General features: G+C 44.3%; 1 protein-coding gene and 1 non-coding gene across 4 annotated transcripts in view; one reads left to right on the top strand and one right to left on the bottom strand.

Annotated features, from left to right (window-relative positions):
- SPATA13 (spermatogenesis associated 13) overlaps positions 1-25,872 on the top strand; it is a 144,003-nt gene that overhangs the window by 48,696 nt on the left and 69,435 nt on the right. For all 3 annotated transcript variants that reach the window (XM_023517219.1, XM_023517220.1, XM_023517218.1), the window contains exon 2: positions 21,601-23,343. In XM_023517219.1, coding sequence (XP_023372987.1) covers positions 21,763-23,343 — 1,581 coding nt within the window. In that variant the 5' untranslated portion in view covers positions 21,601-21,762. The remainder of the gene's footprint in view (positions 1-21,600; positions 23,344-25,872) is intronic.
- LOC111727446 lies at positions 4,840-4,946 on the bottom strand. Its single transcript, XR_002775007.1, has one exon. It is a non-coding gene; the product is annotated as a U6 spliceosomal RNA (small nuclear RNA).

The following is a 25,872-nucleotide window of genomic DNA, read 5'->3' on the forward strand; positions in this document are numbered from 1 at the left end:
CAGGAGACTCGCTTGAGCCCAGAAGTTGGAGGTTGCTGTGAGCTGTAATGCCACGGCACTCTGCCCAGGGGGACAGCTTGAGGCTCTGTCTCAAAAAAAATAAAAAAAGATTCATCCATATCGTACTGTCTCTGGATTTCTTTTATTTTTAAGGCTGAATAATAGTCTGTTGTACGCATATGCTACCTTTTGTCCATCAATGGACATTGGGTGATTTCTCCCTGTCAGCTATTGTGAATAGTGCTGCAGTGAATGTGGATGTACAAATATCTGTTTCAGTCTCTGCTTTCACTTCTTTTGGGTCCTGCCTAGAAGTGGAATCCTTGTCGAGTGCAGTAGTTCAGTGTGTAACTTGGCACAGAGCTGCTGTGCCATTTTCCACAGAGGCCGTGGTAGTTCACATTCCCCCCACAGCACACAAGGCTTCTACCCTCTCCAAACCTTCACTGTTACTGATTTCCTGTTTTCTTGATAATTGGCTTCCTAACGGGTGTGAGGTAGAAAGCACTGTGTTTTATAAAGACAGATCTTAGGAAAAGAATGTAAAATGTATGTGACATGTAAAGTTAAACCGTGGAACTTTAGAGAAGTTTCCTGCTTTCAGTAACCTGCTCTGTCCATTGGTTGCCCAAGGTGTGAACTGGCCTTGCCAGGCCAGCTGGGAGACGGGGTTGCGGTGGGTGAAGGGCACAGATGCGGTGGCCAGACCTCCGGGTACCTGGTGCCCATTGCTGGCTCTAAGATGTTCTGCTGTGTGACCTTAGGCCCTCACCTCCGATTTTCGCAACTGTGAAATAGGCGTGGCAGCAGGGTGGTTGTGAGTGTTGAGAATACCTGGTTTGCCTGGAGTGATTTAGAGGTGAAGTGTGAGCAGTGCTGCCTGGTGGGAGCTGCTGAAGAGCTTTCAACAGGGATGACAAGCCTTGTTCTTGTCAAAATCGGCTCACGTTTTTGAGACAGAAATTCTTTGTCAGTAGCCTGGAGGAAGGCAATTACTGTCAGGTGAGGCTCAGAGTTACTGAATGTTCAGAGGACTTGGTGGCTTCTCAGAATAATGATGCGGGGGAGCAGCTTTATTCCCGCGAGTCCCCGTTATGGCAGGTTCTGTGGCCAACAGCTGCTTCACCTGTGCTCTGCAGTCCTGTTGGGTAGACGCACAGTGGTTCCAAGTCCAGATTGCACTGCTGTGGAATAAAATACAGGATATAGATTGTGCCTGAGGAATGTTGAAGTTAAAGAGTCTAATTCATAATCTCCCCGTGGAACAGCATCCCAAGGCGTGAATATGCACAGGATTGGAGCTCTCAGCTCGCGGCGCGGACAGGAAGACGTTCCAGATTGATCTTTAGCTACAAATAGGTATAACCCTCTCTACCTGTTTGGGGGCTACAGGTCCCCAAATGTTCTCAGTTCATGGCACCCTTGTGTCTCAGTAAGGCCTTTACAGAGCCCTTAGGCCAAAAGAAACATCTGACAACTCCATTTATTAAGCAGGGTTTTGTTGTTGTTGTTGTTGTTGTTGTTTGTCAGACCCAGGTGAGGCTCAAACTCGCTGCCCCTGGTGTGTGGGGCCAGCGCGCTAACCAGTGGACCATGGCTATTAAGCAGTTTTAATCAGCGGTCTGAAAGATGTTTCTTTTCTTTTTCTGAAAGATGTTTTTATGTCAGCTTAAGAAAGTTAAGATGAGCTTCCACTTCAGAAATTTCTTTCCTTTTTTTTTTTTTTAAGACAGAGTCTCATTATGTTGCCCTCAGTAGAGTGCTACGGCATCACAGCTCACAGCAACTTCAAACTCTTGGGTTTAAGCGATTCTCTTGCCTCAGCCTCCCAAGTAGCTGGGACTACAGGTGCCTGCCAAGATGCCTGGCTATTTTTTGTTGTTGTTGTTGTTGTCGTTGTTGAGCAGGCCCGGGCTGGGTTCAAACCCACCTGCCTCTGTGTATGTGGCCAGCGCCCTAACCACTGAGCTACAGGTGATGAGCCTTCAGGAATTTCTGTATTTGGTTTAATTGAAGTTCAGTGAGAACTTCAAGAGGTGAATACTATAGTTACTTCATTAGTGAAGACTGGATGTTGATGGTTTTCTTTCATAACCTGAAATTTTCACATAACCAAAATTATGTGAAAAACAAACCTGGGCGGCACCTGTGGCTCAGTGGGTAGAGCGCTGGCCCCATATACCAAAGGTGGCGGGTTCAAACCTGGCTCCGGCCAAACTGCAACAAAAAATAGCCAGGCATTGTGGCGGGCACCTGTAGTCCCAGCTACTCAGGAGGCTGAGGCAAGAAGATCGCCTAAGCCCAAGAGCTGGAAGTTGCTTTGAGTAGTGATGTCATGGCACTCTACCAATGGCGACAGAGTGAGACTCTGTCTCAAAAAAAAGAAAAGAAAAAACCCCCCACAAACCTGCTGGAAAACAGTTTTCACTAACTATGCTTCTGTTGTCTTCTGGACAAGCTTCTAATCTCCAGGGGAACAGGCCTGGTAAGTCATGGCTTCTGGGGCCCTGACGGCACTGCTGCCTCAGTATAGACACTGGGATCATTGGAAGAGGTGCAGGCAGAGACATCGCTAGCATCTGGCTTAGGTGCTCTAGGAACAAGCCATTTTAGGAATTCAACTTGAATTTGCATATGTTTTCTAGGATATTAAGAGTAGATATTTTTGAGGTCCCATCCCCATTTCTCTGTTAAACCTCAGGCTTTTTGTTGTCTTCAGGCAAGCAGAGATGTAAGCCTTTAACTTCATTTTATGTTTAATTTTGAAAGATCAGGATTTTTCTTAAAGCTAGATTGTCATACTTAACATACCGGGTAGGGGAATCAGAAATGAAAAGACGGTTCTTGCCAAAGGTTATTTGGTGAAATAAAAGAGGCCATCTGGTAGGAGGTGACGGCATCAGTGCCATGCTTCTGGTGCTCTCAGAGCACACCTGAGTAATAGGTACAAAACAGGTGTGAATAGGAACAGAGACTCTCCCAGTCTCTGTTCACTGACCAAATCTACCCTGTGTGGCCGTTTTCACTGGGGTTCATTCTTCCAGGCTGCTCATCTCCACTTGTCCTTTCACAGGTGTTTCTCAGGCCATTGCATTGGCCTGCTCCTCTGGTTCTGATTACCTTATTAGTTGACTGGTAACCTTGGATAGGCATCTTGGGCCCAGACCTCTGGTTGACTTCGGGTCTAGTGATGTCTGCAGCTGTCTCCTGGATGTGTCCACTTGCATGTTGCAAAGTCACTTTCTTTCTCCCTCCGTCCCCACGTTTCTCTCCTCTCTCTCCCCCTCTCTTTTGTGTGTGTGTGTGTATATATAAATATGCATGTAGATACATTCTCAGGGTTCTTTTTTTCTTTCCTGACTTTATTGATCTATAACTGAAAAATACAAATTGCATATCTTCAAAGTGTGCACATGAAGTTTTGATATATGTATATGTCGTGAAGTGATTGCCACTGTCAAGCTAATTAACATGTCAGTCACCTCATATAGATAATAGTTTTCAAGTATGTGGTAAGAACATTTAAGACCTACTCTTGGCAGATTTCAAGTATCCAGTACAGTGTTATTAACTATCGTACATTGCAGGACGCACTCATATTAAAACTGAAATTTTGGACCCTTTGACCAGCATCTCCCCATTTCCATCACTCATAGCTCCTGACATCTACCATTATACTACTGTTTTTGATTCTCCATATGAGTGAGATCATACAGTAATTTTCTTTCTCTATCTGGTTTATTTCATTAATGTCCTCTGGCTGCTGCCATGTTGTCACAAATGGCAGGATTTCCTTCTTTGTTGTGGCTGAATAATATTCTTTGAAGTACATTGCCACATTTTCTTTATCTGCTCATCTGTCGACACTTAGATTGATTCTAAGGAATCACGGAGCTGTGGACATCTCTTCCAGATGATAGTTTAATTTCTTTTGGATATATACTGCATACTGCATAGTTGTCGTTAGGTCATATGATCGTTCATTTTTATTTTTTGAGGGCCCTCCATATTGTTTTCAATGATAGCTGTACCAACATCAGTCCCACCAGCAGGGTGTCCTCTTCTCCATCCCTTGTCATGGCTTTTCATCTTTGGTCTGTTTGATACTAGCCGTCCTGACAGGTAGGGCGTAACATCTCCTTGTGGTTTTGATTAGCATTTCTTTGATGATTTACGATATAAAGCACCTTTTAGAATACCTGTTGGCCATTTGTATGACTTTGGAAGAATCTTTGTTCAGGTCTCTTGCACATTTGCTATTGGGTTTTTTGGGTTTTGATTTAATGGGTGGGAAGGTTGTTTTGTTTTTGCTGAAGACTTGAGTTCCTTACACAGTATGATATTAGCCACCTATTGGAGTAGGTTTCCTTTTCATTTTGTTGATTGTTTCCTTTGTTGTGCTTTTTAGTTTGATACAGTCTCACTTATTTATTTTTACTTTTGTTGCCAGTGCTTTTGGTGTAACATTGAAAAAACTCACTGCCAAGACCATTGTCAAGGAGATTTTCCCCTCTCTTTTTTTTCTAGGATTTTTAGGGTTCCAGGTTTTACGTTTAATTCTTTAATCCATTTTGAGTTGTTTTGTGTGTGGTGGGAGGTAAGGCTCCAGGTCATTTTTCTAGTGTAGATGCCCAGTCTTCCCGCCACCCTTTACCACTAGACTGTCCTTCCCCCCATTCTCGCCACCTTTGTTGAAGATTTGTTGACTGTATCTGCATGGGCTGAATTTCTAGGCTCCCTATTCTGTTCTACATTTTAAAAAAGGTATTTTTTGAGGTAAAAGACACATACATAATTTGGCATCTTTGCCACTTTTTGGGGGGGGGGGATATAAATTCCAGAAATACAGAACACTTCATGAATTTGTGTGTCATCCTTGCCCAGGGGCCGTGCTAATCTTCTCTGTATTGTTCCAATTTTAGTATATGTGCTGCTGAAGCGAGCACCATCTTTGCCACTTTTAAGTGTACAGATAAATGGTAATAAATTTATATTCTCTTTTTTCTCTTCCTCTCCTCCTCTCCCCTTCCTGACTTCTGGTAACCCCCAATCTAGTTTCTGTTTTCATGAGATCAACTTTTTTAAGGCCTGGAATGTGAGTAAGAACATGTGATGTCTATCTTTCTGTGCCTGGCTTATTTATTTAATATAATGGCTGCCAGTTCTATCCAAGCTGTTGCAAATTTTAGGATTTTACCTTTTTATGGCTGAATAATGCTACATATTCTATTGTGTATGTATACCACATTTTCTTTATCCATTCATCTGTTGATGGGTACTTAGGTTGATTCCATATTTTGACTATTGTGAGTAGTGCTGTAGTGAACACGAAAGTGCAGATACATCTTTGATATATTGATTTCCTTCCCTTTGAATATATATACCCAATAGTGGGATTGCTGGATGATGTGGAAGTTCTAGTTTTAGTTTCTTGAGGAACCTCTGTACCGTTCTCCCACTAAGTTGCATTCCCACCGGCACTGTATGGGGGTTCCTCTTTCTCTACATCCTTGCCAGCATCTGTTACTGACTTTTTGATATAAGCCTTTTCTTTTCTTTTTGGGGGGGACAGAGACTCACTTTGTTGCACCCAGTAGAGTTCTGTGACGTCATAGCTCATAGCATCCTCAAACTCTTAGGCTTAAGCCATTCTCTTGCCTCAGCCTACCAAGTAGCTGGGACTACAGGCTACAATTCCTGGCTATTTTTAGAGGGGTCTCACTCTGGCTCAGGCTGGTCTTCAACTTGTAATCTCAGTGATGTGCCCACCTTTGGCCTCTTTGGCCTTCCAAAGAGCTGGGATTATAAGGCCTTTTTAAAAAAACATTACTGTGTAACGTAAGATAAAAGCCATTTTAACAGTGATGAGATGATCATCATATTGTGGTTTTTATTTGCATTTATCTGATTAGTGATATGAAACATTTTTTCATATATCTATTGGCCATTTGTATGTCTTCTTTTGAGAAATGTCTTTTCAGATATTTCGTCTATTTCTTTTTTCTTTCTTTTTTTTGAGACAGAGTCTCACTTATGTCACCCTGGGTAGAGTGCTGTGTGTCACAGCTCACAGCAACCTCTAACTCTTGAGCTTAAGCGATTCTTTTGCCTCAGCCTCCCAAGTAGCTGGGACTACAGGCATCCACCATAACGCCTGGCTATTTTTGTTGTTGTTGTTATAGTTGTCATTATTGTTTGGCAGGCTGGGCTGGGTTCTAACCCGCCAGCCCCAGTACATGTGGCTGGTGCCCTAGCTGCTGAGCTACAGGCACCCAGCCTATTTAGTCTATTTCTTAACCAGATCAATTATTATTATTAGACACAGAGTTTCACTCTGTTACCTCATTGTGGTGTCATTCTATCTCACAGCAACCTCAAACTCCTGGACTCAGGCAATCCTACTGCCTTAGCCTCCTGAGTAGCTGGGCCTATGGGTGCCCACCACAACACCCGCTAATGTTTCTATTTTTAGTAGAGATGGTGTATCAGTCTTGCTCAGGCTGGTCTTGAACACCTGAGTTCAAGCAGTTCACCCACCTCAGCCTCCCAGAGTACTAGGATTATAGGCATGAGCCACTGTGCCTGGCCCAGATCATCTATTTATATTCCTATTGAGTTGTTTGAGCTCCTTATATATCCTGGTTATTAATCCCTTTCAGATGGGTAGTTTGCAGATATTTTTTCCCCCATTCTATGGGTTGTTTATTCACTTTGCTGATTGTTTCCCTTACTGTGCAGAGGTTTTTAGCTTGATGTAATTTCAGTTGTCTATTTTTGCTTTGATCACCTGGTATTTTTGAAGTCTTACATAAAAAATCTTAACCCAGACCAAGTCCTGGAGCATTTTCCCAGTGTTTTCTTCTAGTAGTTTCATAGTTTTAGGTCTTAGATTTAAGTCTTTAATTCATTTTAATACGATTTTGTATATGGAGAAACATAGGAATCTAGTTTCATTCTTCTGCATATAGTATTCCAGTTCTCCCTGCACCACTTATGAAAAAGACTGTTCTTTCCTCCTAAGTCAAAGATGGGCTAGCTATGAATTTGTGGGTGTGTACCTGAGTTCCCCTTCTATTGGTCTGTGTGTCTTTATTGTCAGGACCATGTTGTTTTTGTTATTACAGCTATGTAATACATTTTGAAGGTGGGTGATATGATGTCTCTAGCTTTGTTCTTTTCACGCCAGATTGTTTTGGCTATTTAGGATCTTTGTGGTTTTAAATAAATTTTAGGGCTTTTTTGCTATTTCTGTGAAGAATGTCATTGGTATTTTGGTAGGGATTGCATTGAATCTGTAAATTGCTTTTGGTAACATGGGCATTTTAATATTCTTCCAATCCATGAACATAGGATATCCTTCCACTTACTTGTGGTTTCTTCAATTGTTTTCATTAATGTTTTTAAAATTTCAGCGTATAGGGTGCCACCTATGGTTCAGTCAGTAGGCACCGGCCCCATATACCAAGGATGGTGGGTTTGAATCCGGCACCGGCCAAACTGCAACAAAAAAGTTGCCAGCGTTGTGATGGGCACCTGTAGTCCCAGCTACTTGGGAGGCTGAGGCAAGAGAATTGCCTAACCCAAGAGCTGGAGGTTACTGTGAGCTGTGATGCCATGGCACAAAGTGAGACTCTGTCTCTAAAAATAAAAACTAAAAATTCCAGCGTATAGATCCTTCACCTTCTTGGTTAAAGTGCTTGCTGAGTATTTTATTCCTTTTGTTGCTATTGTGAATGAGATTATTTTCCTGATTTCTTTTCAGATAGTTCTTTGTTAGTGTATAGGAATGCAGTGAAGGTTTGCGTGTTGCTTTTGCCTCCTGCAGCCTTCCCGAATCAGTTGATTAGTTCTAACAGTTTTTTTGGTGAAGTGTTTAGGGTTCTCTCTATATAAGATCAGGTTGTTAGTACACAACTTATGTTTTTCTTTTCTGATTTTTATGCCTTTTATTTTTTGTCCTGATTAATTGCTCTGGCTAGGACTTCTAATCATATATTGACTAGAAGTGGCAAGAATGGTGGGGATCCTTCTCTTGTTCTTGATCCTAGAGGAAAAACTTGAAAAACGTTCAGCTTTGCACATTGAGTATGAGATTAGGTATAAAGGGCATGTCGTATATGGCCTTTATTATGTTGAGAAACATTCTATGTATACCGTGTTTGTTGAGAGTTTTTATCATGAAAGGATGTTCAAGTTGTCAGCCTCGCTCACAGCAACCTGAAACTCCTGGGTTCATGTGATCCTCTTGCCTTAGCCTCTCAAGGAGCTGGTACCTACTACAATGCTTGGCTAGTTTATATATACATATACATATATATGTTTATATATTTAATACATATTATATATAATTTATATATTATATATTATTTTATTTATTTATTGTATTTGAGACAGAGCCTCAAGCTATTGCTCTGGGTAGAGTGCTGTGGCATCACAGCTCACAGCAACCTCCAACTCCTGGGCTTAAGTGATTCTCTTGCTCAGCTTTCCAAGTAGCAGGAACTATAGGCGCCTGCCACAATGCTCAGCTATTTTCTTTTTGGTTGTAGTAGTTGTTCTTTGGCAGACCCTGGCTGGATTTGAACCTTGCAGCTCCGTATGTGGCTGGCACTTAGCCACTTGAGCTATAGGTGCTGAGCCTATGTATTATTTTATATATAATTTATAAAATTTAATATTTTAATATATTTTATATATTATTTTTATATACATAATTTATATAATCTTACATATTTATATGTTATTTATATGTACTATATGTATTTGTATACATTTTTTCTTTTTTAGCAGAGATGGGTTCTTGGTCAGGCTGGTCTTGAACTCCCGAGCTCAAGTGATCCTCCTGCCTTGTCCTCCCCAAAGTACTAGGATTATAGGCATGAGCTACCACACCTAGCCATTAACCCTAAATCCTCAACACAGCTTACAAAGGCTTAGGCTCCCTTCATTGCCCTCTAGCTAGCGTCTCTGTCTCAGGCTCTTGCTGCCCCCACCACCCACCATCTCTCTGACATTCTAGCATCATGTCTTTTCTGAAGGAGGCCAGTTCAGGTGTCATAACACCACTAGGACTTACTTAATCATATCTCTTCCCACTTGGCTGGTGCCCTCTGATGGCTGAGCTGGTCTGCTGTTCATCATTCTTCCAATGGGCCTGCCCCAGTTCCACCCACAGAAGGACCACAGAAACTTGAGTGAGCCCATGAATGCACATATGTTTGAAAGATGAAGGAAACAAACCACAGGAACCTCATTTAAATGGAAGACCATCGTGTTCCTTTCTAATTTACATTTGTTCAGATGATGGCAGTCTTAGGTAACTTTGCAGGCCTTGTTACCTGCACAGGACCTGGAAATGCTTATGTAACTGCCCCAGGGGCAACTGAGGTGCAGCTGTTGCCAAATCACCTGGCACTGTTGCATCAGGACACTTGGTCTAGGAAGGGCCTCTGGGACTTAGTGGATTGCCGTATCACTATAGTTCTGAAATTACGATTGGAAAAGAAATGAACTAGCAGACTTCGGCAGGGTTTTGTTGTTTTTGTCGTTTTGGAGGGGGTGAAGCCAGGGTTGATTTTTATTTTTATTTTTTTGCTATATGTATTTTTTATTTTTTTAAAACCTTATTCAAATTAATATGAGTGTACAATATTTAAGTTACATTGTTCTCACTTCCAGGGCCAAGTTCCATTTGTAAAAGAGCCCCTCACCCTCACAATGTGCATATTAGGTGAGGTCCCGCCTCATGCCCTCCCTCCCTCTGCCATACGTCCTCCCCCTCCTGCTTCCCTCTATCCCCAGACTGGACTATAATAGTGTTTTATTGTTCTTAGGAACATATAATTTACATATTGATTTCATATTAGTATGGATTTGTGATATTTTACTAAGAAGAATGTATTTTAACTCCAAGTAAATGTAAAAGATGTAAAATCTCCATTTAATACTCCATGGTGCATAATATTCCATGGTGTACTACACATACCACAGTTTGTTGATCCATTCATGGCTCGATGGGTACTTAGGTTGCTTCCACAACTTGGAAATTCTGAATGAAGCCAGGATTGATTTTTTTTTTTTTTTTTTTTTTTTTTTGGTGCCAAAACCCAGGATCAAACCAGCCAGGGTTCATTTTTAAATGAAATTTGAGTATGGTCAAATCGGTCCTGTTGAAGCACATGCCTTGCAGGCAGTTTGCCAGATACTGAAGACATGAAAGTCAGGCTATGCTTGCTGGATGGGCGGCCAGGCCTCACAGGCACGCTTCTTTGCCAACTAGGTGCTCTTGCCAACTACACCTATCCCTGAGCCCTGAAGTCACTGCCTCTGGGAGAACGAACACTACATAGCAATCAGGCAAACAAGGCACACTCAAGGGAGTTAGCAGGGCCCTGAGCGTGAGGCGTGTGGCTGCCCCCACTGCAGGGCCGAGCGGCGGTAGCAGGTCACAGTGGGGGGGACTTATAGTGAGTTTGCATCTTTGCACAACTGTTCGTCTTTGCCCCTGTCTCTGCAGCACTGAGGACGAATTCCTGGCCAAGAAGTTGAAGGAAGACAGTCACAAGCAGACATGCCCACTGGTCTTAGGGAGCACTGTAGGCTGATAGGGTGGGAACAGCTCAGAAAGGATGCTGCAGTGAGAAGGGTCAGAGAATGCCAGACTGGGCACCTGCTGCAGAAGACCTGGAAGGGTCTAACTCCTCCTGGAAGGAGGACGATTTCTTCCTCCCTCTTCTTCTGCCATTTGATGAGCTTCTAAGCTAAAGAAATCTGGTTCATCATCTATAGAATTATGAGCATTTGTTGATTTTAGTCTATTACTAATGAAATTTTAATATGGCAATCCTATTACTTTTTTTTTTTTTTTTTGAGACAGAGTCTCACTATGTTACCCTGGGTAGAGTGCCATGGCATCACAGCTCACAGCAACCTCAAACTCTTGGGCTTAAGCGATTCTCTTGCCTCAGCCTCCCAAGTAGCTGGGACTATAGGCATCCACCACAATGCTTGGCTATTTTTATTTTTTGGTTGTAGTTGTCATGTTGTTTGGCAGGCCTGGGCTAGATTTGAACCCACCAGCTCCAGTGTATGCGGCTGGTGCCCTAGCCGCTGAACTACAGGTGCCAATCCCTTATTACTATTTTTAACATAGTTTATTTACACAATGAATTAGGTGGGATTGGGGAGATAATATGAGAATCTTATAGAGTATGTCCCAAAGTCTGAACAAACAACTTATATGTTGACATTTAGAATACTGCTTGTTCAAAATTTTGAGATTTCTGATGTTTATGTCTCATAGGGTTAAAAAGAAGTCTACGTCATAGAATATCCATATTCATGGGGAAAAGAGCTAACTTAAAAATGAAATAATGGCATTTACTATCTATTTGGTTTCTGAGGAGTTCTTTGGGAAAAGCAGTGACATTCTCCCACCTCTACATTCAGATATTCTTTCTTTGGGCCCTGACCATGCACAGTGCATGTGACCTCCATGTGGCCTTGACCTTTGAGCTGCAGATGGGGTGTGATGCTTCCATCTGTGTATCACACAGCTGCCACCTGTGCCTGCTGGGGCCTTTTCTGCACCTTATAGGCTGCCTAGGTGGAGGTGCACTTTTAATAAACTTAAATCTGTTGTCTTCCCAGCAGTGTACTTCATTTCTTTTTGATGTAGAAACTTTGCTCTAGAATCCTTTTCTATTAACAGTGACCTCTACCTATCAACATTATACTTTACCTAAAGAGGTGCCATGCCCTGAGAATCATTAATATTTCATTAAGAATATATTCTTTACAGTGCACTTTTTCCTCCTCCTAATAGCCCTGTCAACTACTCTCAGATTTAAGGATCCCATTGAGAAAGCTGAGGTCAAAGATCTTTTGTGACTAACCCAAGTCACATAACAAAGCCAGTCAAAGCAAAGAACCCTTAACCCTGAAATTCTGAGCCTCAGCTCATGCCTCTCCTTCTTTACCTGAACCTTGCTCTTAAACTGAGAGGGATGCTCCTGGGTCTTATCAGTCATCACCCGGTTCTTTGCATCAAGTCTGCAGCTCTCTGCAGCAAATCTGCTCTCTTAACTAATTGCCTGGGGATGCTCAACTAGCAAGTGCAGTTGCCTGGTAAAGGCTGACCCTCGTCCCATCTTGGATGCTCTACTTTCCTTTTCTGGGTTCAACATATTTAAATGTTAATAATTCTTCATTCGATTGTTTTGTTTTTTGTGGGTTTGGGGGTTTTTTTTGGGGGGGGGCACCTAGACTGAGCTAGTATTAAACTTCTTGCAAAAGACAGAATATAGTGCTTGCTTTCATTTTAGGCCCTCACAAGCATCTGGCATATTTAAGATACTGTTAAGCACCTTGTCAAAGGAGTCATGGCAGTGGGGTGTGGGGGCACACTGTTCCTGAGTTCTGTGTGTGTGTTATGTTCCAGCACACTGTCGCTCCGGGACGGGCTGGTGCACAGAGTGGGCTGTGCCATTAGGTGGAGGGGTGAGCAAGGGACCTCTGCTTGGGAGTGGTAGCTGGTCGCCTCCTGCTTTTTTCGTTTGGTACTGGCGTCCTTTCACGGTGCCATCATGTGTCTCCTTGACGAGGGTGTTCATACCAAGAGGTGTGAAGGGCTCACAGGGAAGGAAACAACATCCAGATGTCAGTTTAATTAGAAAAAGTTTAGATTAGGAGGTAGAAGGCATTTCAGCAACCACTTTAATGTGTCTAATTTAAGAATATGAGATATTTGGTTGAACGAAGCAGGGAAAGGGCCTTTTCGGGGCCTCCATCCTGGGTGACGGCTGAATGGGCTGGGACAGCCTGTAAAATTTGGGCCTAATTGGCTCCTGGATAGAGATGGAGTCGAAGGTTGATCTTACTTCCTCGGAATGCAGTGTTTTAAATTGGGGGTCTGCCTGAAAACACATTTTATGCAAAAATGAAACACTTGAGCACCAAAATAAATGCCGGGAAAATGCAACACAAATAAATGCTCCTACACACAGTTAAGTATGTCCAATTAACCACTGGATATAAGAGTTGTGCTGTTCGTTTTAGGGGGGTGTCTGTGCTGACGGCACTATAGGAGTGTCGTAGCTCATGAACCCCATGACGCATGGCTTCAGTCTGCCTTCAGCAAGCAGAGACATTGTTTTTGCTCCAGTGACCTTCAAAGTGCCTTCAAGATTAGGGCCATCCATCTGGAAAACTTACATTGCTCTGAATGGCAAATGTGGGGGAGGTGCGGTCTCCGTGGTGACATCAGTTTTGGCTTTGGTTGCAGGCATTAGGTAGTCCTACCCGTGAACTTTGGTAGTTACTGCAGAAGATTCATTTACCACGAGAAACAGGGTGGACAGGGATGAACTGTAAGGAGTCAGGACACATGGCCATCGTCAGAGCTGTGGAGGGGCAGAGGCCTCTTGAAGTGTTCCACGTTTGTCCCAAGGTATAGGGGAAGAGGGGCTCAGAGTCTGTCACTCTTTGGGCAGGGAAGGGCAGTGGAGGAGGATGCCTAGACCTTACCTGCCCCTTATATCGCTGGCCACACCTGCCTGACCCTCAACATTAGAGGCAGAAGCAAGATTTTCCTCTCTAGTCTAAGGGGCACCTTTGTAAATCTTTGTTTTCTCCACCTGTCACCCTAGAGCAGTGGTTCTCAGCCTGTGGTTCGTGACCCACAGGAACTGTATTAAAGGGTTGCGGCATTAGGAAGGTTGAGAACCAGAACCACTGCCCTAGAGGATGAACAAAGCAATGCGTATCACCATCTGCGAAACACTGTTCTCACCCACAGGAATGTGGTTTAGCCTAGTAACCCCCATAAGACAAGCCAAGGCAATCACGTGCTTGTATGAAATTGACCCTTTGCCAGAGATACGATTATTCAATCTTCTCCACTAGGGTTCTGCCTGTACTCTCAATTCACAGACATTGACGTAAATGATTAAATATTTATTTACATGCAGCCCAAGCTGCTGGCACCGCCACACCCCTTACACAGAGAGGTGCTGAGGACACCAGGTACGTGGGTGAGGGGCCTTCTTCCCTTTGCTAGGAAGGAGAGGGACTGTGTCTAGTGGTAGGTTTGGGAATAGGGGTGACAGCTCCTCCCTGGGATTAGAACCCAGGCTGGAGCCTATAGAAATGTTGTAAATTGTGGTTAAATTCAATGGCGGCTGTATTATAATTTGGTGGGCTGATTGAAGAAGAGAATATTTAGATCCCTCCTGTGGGGAAGCATATTGCTTGTGTAAGTAACCCTTTAGAATACAACCAACCCATTTACAAAACGTGGGACACTGGAATTCTCAGCATCTGGTCAGACATCTGATTTCAGCAAGATTCCAGGAAAGACATGGGAATGAAAGAAGGGACCTACCACGAGGAGGGGGCAGTGATGCCCCTGTCAAGCATGTGAGAAAGACTTGTCACCATGGGTTATATTTTAAGGAAAAAATATTTTATAGAAGAAATATTTTTCTGATAATCACAGGGACTTTAGGTAACTCTTTGAAGACTTTTTTTTTTTTTTTTTTTGAGGCAGGTGCTCACTCTGTTGCCCAGACTTGAGTGCAGTGGGATTATCATAGTTCACTGCAACCTCAGCCTCCTGGCTTAAGCAATGCTCATGCCTCAGCCTCACAGGTAGCTGGGAATTACCAGCACGCACCATCATGCCCAGCTGATTTTTCTACTTTTTGTAGAGGTCTGTCTCTGTGGCCCAGGCTGATCTTGATCTTCCTACCTTGGCCTCCCAAACTGTTGGGTTTGTAGAGATGAGCCAGCATGTCCAGCTCTTCTTTAAACATTTTTTATTCAGCTTTTGCTGATTAACATTGAGATTTATGGGTCAAAGTATATCTCATCAATATCTACATTTAAGTATTAATTTCAAAGATCGTATTTTAAGTGTGTTGTGAAACATTTATAAAATTCTTTTTTTTTTTTTTTTTTTGGGCCAGGTCCGGGCTTGAACCTGCCACCTCCAGTATCTAGGGCTGGAGCCCTACTCCTTGAGCCACAGGCACCACCTTTCATTTATAAAATTCTTTTTTTTTTTTTTTTGCCATTTTTGGTGGGGGCTGGCTTTGAACCCGCCACCTCTGGCATATGGGACTGGCGCCCTACCCTTTTGAGCCACAGGCACTGCCCACATTTATAAAATTCTTAATTGCTATAATAACTCAGGTGTACATTTTGTGTCATCTGAGCATTTAAGTTACTAAACTTTGGTAGATAAATTGATTACCAATTAAAATGAAATATCTGCATTGTTAGTTAAAAAGTGACTGTGTGGCTGTAATTATTAACAGGTCAGCCTTTACTGTTCCATATTATTAAATTTTGTAATTGAATATCTAAGGAGTTATTTACAAGGTTAGATACACCATTGCAAGAAAGACTAGTCATAAAGTTGAACTTCCTCCTATAGGAAACGGTCATCCCTAGCAGTATTACAGTTTTTTTTATTGTTCATCAGCACCATTAAACAATAAAGAAAACATTCTGTTTTATGATTAAAAATGATAGATTGGGGCTGGGTGAGATGGCTCACACCTAAAATCCCAGCACTTTGGGAGCTGAGGCAGGTGGATTGTTTGAGCTCAGAGGTTCAAGATCCTGAGCCAGAGGGAGACCTTATCTCTACTAAAAATAGAAACATTATCAGGGCATTATGATGGTCATAGTCCCACAGTCCCAGCTACTCGGGAGGCTGAGGTAGGAGGATCTCTTGAGTCCAGGAGTTTGAGGTTGCTGTGAGCTAGGCTGACACCATGGCAGTCTAGACCAGACGACAGAGTGAGTCTGTGTCTCAGAAACAAAAATAAATGAATCGTAGTTGCTTAGAAGAAACCACTGTAAAATGAATTAATGGCACTTTTGTGACTGTCAGCATGTTCTCTGTTTATTATATGTCTTCTTCCCAGGAGTGTCAGTGGCCACAGTCACTGCTAAACATCATGGGAAGCACAGGGCCCCTCCCACAGCAGAGAATCGCCTGGCCCCAGACATTAGGTTGACAGACCTGGAGTGTGCAAAACCAGCAGTGTTATCTTCACCTGGGCAGTCAGGTGTTTAGCAGACTGAGCGCTGAGAAGGGAGTGAAATAAGACATGGTTTCTGCCTTCAAAGAACTTTTCAAAGTCTGCTAAGAGGCGAGAGGAGAAACCAGACAAGGAAAGCAGAATGATAGAGAGTGTGGTAAGTGCTGGAACAGAGCCATGCTCGAGCTCACAGAGAAAGCATCTGACTTGGATAGGAGGGAAACAGTAATTTGAATTACTAAAACTTAGTTAGGCGGAGCTCCTGTCTATCAGTTGGGAGAAGTGTCTCTGGGTATTTCAAACAAAGAGAATCTAATCCAGGGGTTATTTTTACACAGCTGAGAAACAGAAGACAGTGACGAAACTCAGACCAGCAGTAGAAGGAAAGGGCCACAGCCCCCAGGCTTCAGGGATGAAGAGGAGAAGGAGTTGGTGTTACTTGAGTCAGGAACTGGTGCCTCCTGGCAGGACCTGGGACCTAGGAGGAGGGAGAGGCCACCCTCTAGCAGCTTTCGTGAGGAGGGAGAGTACCCTAGCTTGTCCCTTCCTCCCAGCCTTGAACCGTCTGCACCACCACTTCTCACTGGCCAAATCTGGCCAGAAGCCATATGTCAGGGGAACCTGGGAATTGTGGTTCCTAACACAGAGACAGCATGACTGGAGAGAGAATCTGAGAGCAGACAGGGACATACCCAGAGGTGCAGCAGGGTCACAAGGAATGATGCAGTGTGGCTGGTGGGAAAGGTGTTGGGGGTGGGCTGAGGAGACTCAACTTCTTTATGAGGGACCCTGGGTTTGGTGACACAGCTCGGTGTGGTTTGGGAAGGACACTGGCAGCAGAAGGAAGGGTGGGCTGGAGGGGGCCAGACTGGAAAGCAGGAGACTGGGGCAGTTGTCTAGGTGAAGGTAATCCAGGTGGAGAGGAGGTGCTGGCTGCCCTCACTGACCAAGGATAGGGGAGATGTGTGGTAGCACCACCGAGGGTGACAGGTGAGGTTTGCAGGGACAGAAAGAGGCCAACCCAGGAGGTGGCAGCATGGGACGAGAAGCCCACTTGCTGTTCGTGGACTCCCACCCCTGTGCATCAGCCCACTACTGTCAGCAGCAGTAAAGCACTCAGCCTGGCTTGGCCCCAGGTGCTGTCTTCCCAGAGAGAGGCTGTGTGTTCCCGAGGGCACCATCTCTCCTGCTGTGATTCAAGGAGCCGCACTTTCACTCCTGGAGCATTTCAGCTTTCAGTGCGTTTTCTTCTAGTCTCACATTTTCTGTAGTTCACATTACACAAATCTTGCTTGTTTGTACATTTAATCTGGTGCAGATTCCTAGATTTCAAATTCAAATTCCTATTTGAAAACTAGTCAGAGTTGTTTTTTGAGAATTCTCTTTAGAGAATTCTCTAAATGTTCTATTCCAACGTTCATACACCCCAGAATCCGGCTTGTAGACAATGGATTTCACAATATTCCCGTTTAAATTCTTTCTTGTAGTTCTGTTCATAAATATCTCTGGCAGGGTTCCCACAGTTTCTAAGACTTGCTACAAAACCACTAATTGAATTGCAACCCTTGTAGTTAATAGAGGTCAAAGTATTAGTTCTAAATAATGCAACTTGGTATGTTACCCAGAAATTCCAGGAAAAGCTTTTTTCTGTGATTTTTCAGTTTCGTTCTTAGCGGCACACAACAATCACATTGTTCAGCTCATGAGCAAAATAGTGAGGCACTAATCTCTTAAAAATTATGGTGCCCCAATTAGAGACTCAGATTTTCCATATGTATTTTATGGAATCTGAATCCTCATTCTTAAATAAGTTTCCAGTAAATACTTAAAGAGTTTGTAGTGTTACAAAACTTTAAACATCTTTTACAAAAATACAGTGGTATGTGATGTCTTATTATCTGAAGTGAACTTAAATAATCTAAATTTGCAAAGCACACAGTTCTTGCCTTCGGAGGGTACACAGTCTTGTTCGAAGCCTGCATATACAACTATCATTGTATTTGTTGTTGGTACAGCAATTTGGTGAGATGCTTGAAGGCCTCTGGAAACCCAGTGCAAGGGGATTGCCTTCATCCCAGAGGGTTCAGGAAGAAATTCACAGAGAATGTGACACCTGCAGTTGGTCTCAAAGGGTGAGAAGGTGTTAGACTAAGGAAATGTAGACTTTTTCTAAACCCGTTTCCCCTTTGCTCTACTTCTTCATTACATTAAGTCATCCTTCCAACTGTAGTGTTCTAGTAATACGTACTGTAGGATGATCAGTCATCTCAGTTGGCTAAGAGCATTCCTGTTTCAACCTTGAACGTCCCACATGCTGAGATACTGTACCCTCGTTTTCAGGGTCAACCCAGACAACTGATCACCCTCCTTATTGCCCTCCAGTCATACTACTTGCTCACGACTCCGTCCTTTGCTTATGATAGCTTCTCATCTAGACAGGCTATTACTTCCAGGTTAGTACAGTGGTGAGTGAAAGTGGGGAAAAAAGGAACCTAAAAAAATTGAAAATAGAGGAGAAAAAGGAAAATAGGAATGGGCAGTCTTCTTGTCACTGCTTTGAATTCATTCTGGGCCTGGATAGATCCTGGCACCCAGTAAAGGCTTGTGAATTGATTAGGCCTGTGGTCCCTCCACCACTTGGACTGTGGACTGGTATTGGTCAGTGGCCTGTTAGATTCTCATAGAAACTCAAACCCTGCCATAAACTACACATGCGAGGGATTTAGGTTGAGTGAGTGCTCCCCGTTAGAACCTAATGCCTCGTGATATCTGAGGTGGAGCTGGGGCAGTGATGTCCATCTAGTTGCAGGAGAATAAGCTCAGGACTCCCACTAATTCTGCATTATGGTAGTTGTATAATTAGTTCACATATATAACACACATTCCGATGTAATAATAATAGAAATGTAATTCACTTGACTCCTCCAGAAGTCATTCCCATCTCCCTACCCCAGGCGGGGCAAAAATTGTCTTTTGTAAAACTGGTCCCTGGTGCCCAAAAGTTTGGAGATGGTTGGATTAGGTCATTGGTAAGATACATAAATGTCAGTAGCTCTTACTCTATGGACAGCACTGAAGCACAGACCACTGAAATGACTACTGAAGATCCATATGACAGATTAGAATTTAGACCATTCTAAGATTAGAATTTAGACCATTCTTCAACTACCCAACATTAAATCAGGTGTTTCCCTGCATCCCTTGGGGTCTTAAAACTGGGTCCTCCTTAGTTATAAAAGGTATCACAGCGCCCTTTAGTTGTGTCAGTAAGCTGCTTCTGTCCAAGGCAGGCGTGGGGAGGGAAGGAGGGGAGGACGGGGGCAGGCGGGACGGACGACCATGCCTTCTCTTCTGTATCCAGTGGGAGTCATAGTAAGACCATCATTAGTACTCAGTGTGCAGTCAGTGCCTGTGAACCAGACTTGACTCTTTGATTAAACTCTTTCATTTCAGGATTCTGACATGCTGATAGGTGAGGGTAGACAGGTAATGCCAAATGTTGGACTTATTTTGGAACTGGTCACAGGCTTCTCATCTGCTTCTGTGGCTCATTCACATGTGGCCTGTGACTTCTCAGGCCCCTAGAGTCTCCATTGGAGCATTAGACTGCAGAGGTCATGCGGTGGTCCTGTAGTCTTCTGATTAGTGAAACTGGCTGCTGGTCCAAGTCAGCGTAGCCTCCCTTGTCCAGATGGAATCCCTTCTCAGCGGGTATCATGTCAGGGTAAATAAAAACATGAACCCAGCAAAGTGAGGCAACGATATATTTCTCTTTGTATGAGGTCAGATTCTACACTTGAGAAGGGTAAGCTAAATTTGGATCTCACCTCTAGCTCTTTAAACAGTTTTGTCTTCCTTCCCCTTTCTTGTCTTTAACATTGCCTTGGAGATAATTGCCTTGACTGATATCTGAGGACTGCTGGGATTTGATTTCAGTCAAGGTCATGAGGCCCTGGAACTGGAGTCCAATGCCTGGGGTGCAATCCCAGCTGTTCCTCTCTCTGTTCATTAGTTTAATGCAGTGGAGAAGAGCATGGATTTTGGATGGGACAGCTGTAGGACCCCAGGGAAGCTATCTAACCTGACCAAGTGTCCATCTGGTTGTCTATAAAATGAAAACCATTCTGTTGACCTCGTAGTTTTATATGTGTACTTACTGGCATGCTGTTGTGAAGGACCTTAGTGCAGGGCCCTGACACTTAAAAATTGGTAGTCTTTTATGGTTAGTATAATACCACTCATTCATTTACACATTCAATATTGAGAAGTCGGGGGTGGGGGGGCTGTGACATTTAACTATCACTTGAGAGCTGAGCATGTCTTGGCCTGATGGGAAAGGTTAAGGAGACCAGCATTTTCACTTTTCCAGAGCAGAGCTTAGTATTTGTGTGTGTGTCCGGGGGAGGATCTGGACACAGGGGTGTGTGTGTGGGAAAAGGGCATGGACACAGGTGTGTCTGGGGGGAGAAGGGTCTGAACTAGGTCTGTGTAGGGGAAGGGCCTGTAGGCAGGTGTGTGGGAGAAGAGCATGGAAAGAGATATGTGGGGGGGAAGGGCTTGGATACAGGTGTGTGGGGGGAAGGGCCTGAAGACAGGTGTGTGGGAGGAAGGGCCTGAAGACAGGTGTGTGGGAGGAAGGGCCTGAAGACAGGTGTGTGGGGGAAGGGCATGGACAGAGGTGTGTAGGGGGAAAGGCCTGAAGACAGGTGTGTGGGGGAAGGGCATGGACAGAGGTGTGTGGGGAAGGGCGTGGATACAGGTGTATGGTAGGAAAGACATGGACCCAGGTGTGTGTGGTTGTCATGGAAGGAGGGATGAAGGTGCAGTGTTTGTATATTCTGCACCTGAATTTCTAATACTTCAGTGTCATCCTCTTTTCTCTCCATTCCCTGGCTAGTTAACATCTATTGAGAACCCCCCACAGTAATGCCATTTCTTTCACAAAGCTTGCTTCCTCTTGCTTCCTTGACTTAATCCCTCTCCCCTTTGCATCCCTGTCAAATTGTGTGACCCTCCTTCAAGTTTGGTAGCTGCCTTTCAGCAGTAAGCAGCTAAGAGCGTCTTGGTCCCCGTCACATCGCTGCACACTCATGGCTGTGTGTGCTAAGCAGGATCTCCTGGTGGCTGTGTTGGATTCAACACAGGCAATGGTTGTGGAGTTTGCTTTCGCTATTTCGTAAGAAATTTTCCCTTGTATTTCTAATGATGAGCGGACAACATAGTCTTGATTAATGCCTTGGTGTTTTCATTCTAGCAATTTTCCAGGTTTTACTTAATAGGTTTCAATGAATTCAAGAGTTTACCATCATATTGAATGCAAAACCCGTCACTGTGTTTTTAGGGATATATCTTTGCATCCTTCCCTTCAGTTTAATATTAAATGAATTGAGGAAAAGCAGTACAGTTTTAATTTAAGTAGTTTTTATTTGATCAGCCCTGTCATGAGGCATGCCTTTTTTTCTATTAGCAATTGTTAAACAGAATAATTAGCCTGTGTTTATAGAGGCTCCTGTAGGGGGAAATGGCTAAATGCCTGCTTTGTTTTCTGCTGCAGGCAGTGACCACCTTGGAGGATCCTGATGGGCACAGTAGTTGGGGGAGCCAGGCTGGCCACCGCCTTGGAGATGAAAGTCTTGAGCCAGGACCAGCGGACAGAGTTGTACATGTGGCCGTGAACCACACTGCCCTGTTGCCCCGGGTGCCCTGCCCTAGGAACATGATAACAGCCCAGAACGGTCACAGGCGAGGTGCCACACCCACCTGTTCAGTGTCTGATGCAAAAGACACCAAGATGGTGACTTCTCCTGTCTGGCAGAATGGCAGCTGTCGCAGCAGCCCCGGCAGAGACACAGAGGTTCAGGAATCCCGAGTCAGCCCTTCCAAGCTCGTGCGCCTCTTCTCTGTGAGTCGGAAGAGGACGAGCACCCACCCTGACAGGCCCCAGTCCGTGGTCCTGGTGGGCCATTCCTCAACATGGAACACCCTTGCCTCCTTCCGGAAGATGGGATCTTTCAAAAAATTGAAGTCATCAGTCCTCCAGGGAATTCAGAACCGAGAGGGATCAGGTGCCTCAAAGGAAGATGCTTCAGAACATGACCCAGGGAAACTCATCCCAAATGGCGCTGTGATAGGCATCCAGACAAACAAGTGTGCCTCCTCAGGACAGGCGAGTGACCCCCCCAGGGCAGGGGACGGGGGTGCTTCCGATTGCTCTGACCCTGAGGAGACTGATGATGCTTTCCAGCGGAGCACTCACCGCTCCCGCAGCATCCGCAGGGCCTACGGCCTGGGCCGCATCAGCCTGGTGGACACCGACAAGCAGCAGGGCCGACCCCTGTCCTCCATCAGCCAGGAGCCCGCCCTATGTGAGATCCTGGTGAAGGACCCCGAGTGTAACAGCATCATCTACAGGAAAAGCAAGAGCACAGACAACTTGAACTTTCTCAAGAAGAGCTCCTTCAAAAGGAAGTCTACCTCCAACCTCACGGACCTCAGGGTGGCGCATGAAAGGCCAGTGCCCCAGAGGACCCTGAGCAGTTCTTCTGCAGACTCTGAAAAACTCAGTGGCTCAGAGAGAAGGACAAAACGCTGGAAGAGCCCGATAAGGGCCAAGGACTTTGACAGAGTCTTACGACTTGTAAGCAATGTGACAGATGCCGCCTGGAAGAGGGAGAGTCCCAAGAGTGGGGCCCCATCCCCCCGTGAAGCACACCCGAGACTCTGGCAGCACAGCAGGCTGCACGATGACTACTCCCGCCGGGCGTCCAGCAGCTCTGAGCAGGACAGACGGCGGGGCATGTCCCCAGCGCACAGCGCTGCTGCACGCTGTACCTCGGCCCCTGGCTTCAGCTCAGCCACTCCTCAGGGTCCCCACATAGATGTCAACACTGCAGTGTTTCCTCTCGAAGCCAAAAGCTCCCAGGCATCAGAAAGTGATGGTCCTTGTGCCAGCAGTTCCTCATCAAGTTCACTTGCCCAGGACATGTTGAGCAAAGACTCTGATGAACCCAATGCTGACAGCCAGTTTACATTTGACCGGGAGCAGCCTCCTACCCCGCTAAGGCCCACCACGCCCAAGCCCCAGAGCCCAGGGGCAGGAAGTGCCAAATGTCCCAGCAGTCACAGTGCACTGTCCCTCAGTTCCGTGGAGAGTGAAGAAAGGGCAGAGGTGCCTGCTCAGAGAGAGCCAGCACCTGTGTCCTTCCAGGATTTGGTGCAAACCACACATGGTGATGAGGACAGTGGGGACCCTCAGCTGAGCCTCAGCCAGGTGGCCAGTCCAGAAGAAAAGAAGGAGGTAAGGACCAAGGTGGGGTCCCTTCTGTAGGTGACCCTATTGTGGGAGGGGAACTTGCATAGCCAGGCTCTTACCTCACCTGGAGATGTCATTGCTGCACTGGTGTAGCCTTTGGTCCTGAGCCTGTGGAGGCCAGCCACCCTGTGCTGCCGATGATGTTGCTGTCACAATTATTGGCAAGAGTAGGAGTCATTAAGTTGTTTACCAAGTTCAGAAGTAGTCTTTATCTCTTTTGAAATAAACTGCTAATGGCTCAGCGCTTGTGACTCAAGTGGCTAAGGCACCAGCCACATACACCTAAGGTGGCAGGCTCGAGTCCAGCCCGGCCCGCCAGACAACAATGACGGCTGCAACCAAAAAATAGCCAGGTGTTGTGGTGGACACCTGTGGTCCCAGCTACTTGGGAGGCGGAGGCAGGAGACTCACTTGAGCCCAGGAGTTGGAGGTTGCTGTGAGCTGTGATGCCACGGCACTCTGCCCAGGAGGACAGCTTGAGGCTCTGTCTCAAGAAAAAAAAAAAAAAGAAACTGCTAATGAGTAAAATTCTTTGAGGTGGCATTTACCAAACCATTCATTCAAAAGTATTTATCGAGCACCTACTATGTGTTACATTCTTAGGGACAAAAAAGTTGAAAAAGATCCAGCTGTTAGGTGCGCTCACATGTTTCATTTTTGAAACTATTTTTATTACCCATATCTTTATTCTTTATATTTTAAGCCATTTCTAAATCCTTTCCAACAGAGTACATGAAAATGAAATTCTTTGTGTTAAGAGATCGTTACAGGTTCTAAGTCTGTTTTATTTCCTAGGATCGAATTAGGAATATGCAGTTTGGTACCTGTCAGCCTCTGAGTGATGCTTGAGATTTTTATGATGTTAATGTGCTTATTTTTAGGGTAGATTATAAGCATCTCATGAATTGAATCAGTTAATAACTGTCAAGGCTACAAGAGCAATATTCTTTTCATATCCTGTCAAACATCCAGGCAACTTTACTGTATAATTTTCACTTCGTAAATGAATTCGGTAAAATAACATTACATAGCTGAAAGATGAAGAAATGCATCCATGTGTGTATATTGCAAATTGTTCTTTGCATACCCTTCTGGACTATTTTTTCAGGTATAAATTGATGCTTGCCATAGAGTATAATCCCCTAGCACCAGTTCCTGGAGAAGACCTCAGTTTATTTCTTAAAGCATGCAGATAAATGATTGCACACAAGATTTGCAATCTCAGAAGCCAAGACAGACTCTAGACTATCCATTTTTTTTTATCTGTGCTATACAGGGAGACATAGCTGGTAGAACCTTTCTAGAAAGACCTGGAAAGGGGAACAAATTATAGAATACCTTCAGGGGGTTCAGATCAGTCTCAAGGATCCCTGTGTTTAGGGTCCCTGAGCAGCCAGAGAAGTGCTGTCTGATTTTTTTTGACTTAAGGTTCATTTGGAGAGCTCAGGGCCATTCGTCCTCAGGAGTCTTAAATATCAACGACCATTTACTCATTTGCATATTTTGAAAAAGTCCTGTGTAACTGTTGTGAAGACCCAGGACTAGTAGCCAGTCTTGGGAAGGAATTCCAGTTTTGCCAGCTCTGGTTTCTATGATTAGCCAAAACTTGCACTCTGCCCTGGGTGAGATGAAGTTTAATATTCCTTCTGCTAAACCCTACGCCTGTCCCACTGATGATTTGGAATCCTCGCTCCCTAAAAAAGGATTTCTATAAATCTAGAGGGTTCTTTAGGTTAAAAGTGAGATTTTATTTTCTGCTTACCAAAATTAGTAAAATACATTTAGCTTTTTTGTTGTTGTTGCAGTTTGGCTGGGGGTTCAAACCCGCCGCCCTTGGTATATGGGGCTGGCATGCTTTTCACTGAACCACAAGTGCCACCCTCAGAATTAGTAAAAGAAAAAAATCATTAAAATATTTTATTCCTGAGTGCCTATTGAGTAAATATATGCAAGAGTTATTGTCTAACTTAATCAGTTACTCTCAGGGGTGATTTTGACCATTTTATGGTTTTATATGTGTATTTGCTATTCTTAGTTATGTCTAATTTAATTTCTACCCACAGAGGATCACTAAAGACAGAAAGCAGAAGAAACAATTATATTGAAATTCAATTTATTAAAGGTAGCAGGGCACAAAATGGTGCATGCCCGTAATCCCAGCACTTGGGAGACTGAGGCAGGTGGATTGGCTGAGCTCACAGGTTCAAGCCTGAGCCAGAACGAGACCCAGTCTCTAAAAATTAGCCAGGCATTATGGCAGGCACCTGTAGTCCCAGCTGCTTGGGAGGCTGAAGTGAAAGGATTGCCTGAGCCCAAGAGTTTGAGGTTGCTGTGAGCTAAGACACCACGGTACTCTTTCAAGGGTGAACAAGTGAGACTCTGTCTCAAAAAAACAAACAAACAAAAGACTCAATTTATTAAAGGTGCACACCCTTTGATAATTCAACAAATTTGCCTCCAGATGTTCACTTTAACTTGCATGTATTTTCTCAAAATTCTTACAAGGTACATCAA

The sequence above is a fragment of the Otolemur garnettii genome, unplaced genomic scaffold, assembly GCF_000181295.1.
Source record: "Otolemur garnettii isolate 467f Iridium unplaced genomic scaffold, OtoGar3 scaffold00106, whole genome shotgun sequence".
In the NCBI taxonomy this organism is placed as follows: Eukaryota; Metazoa; Chordata; class Mammalia; order Primates; family Galagidae; genus Otolemur; species Otolemur garnettii.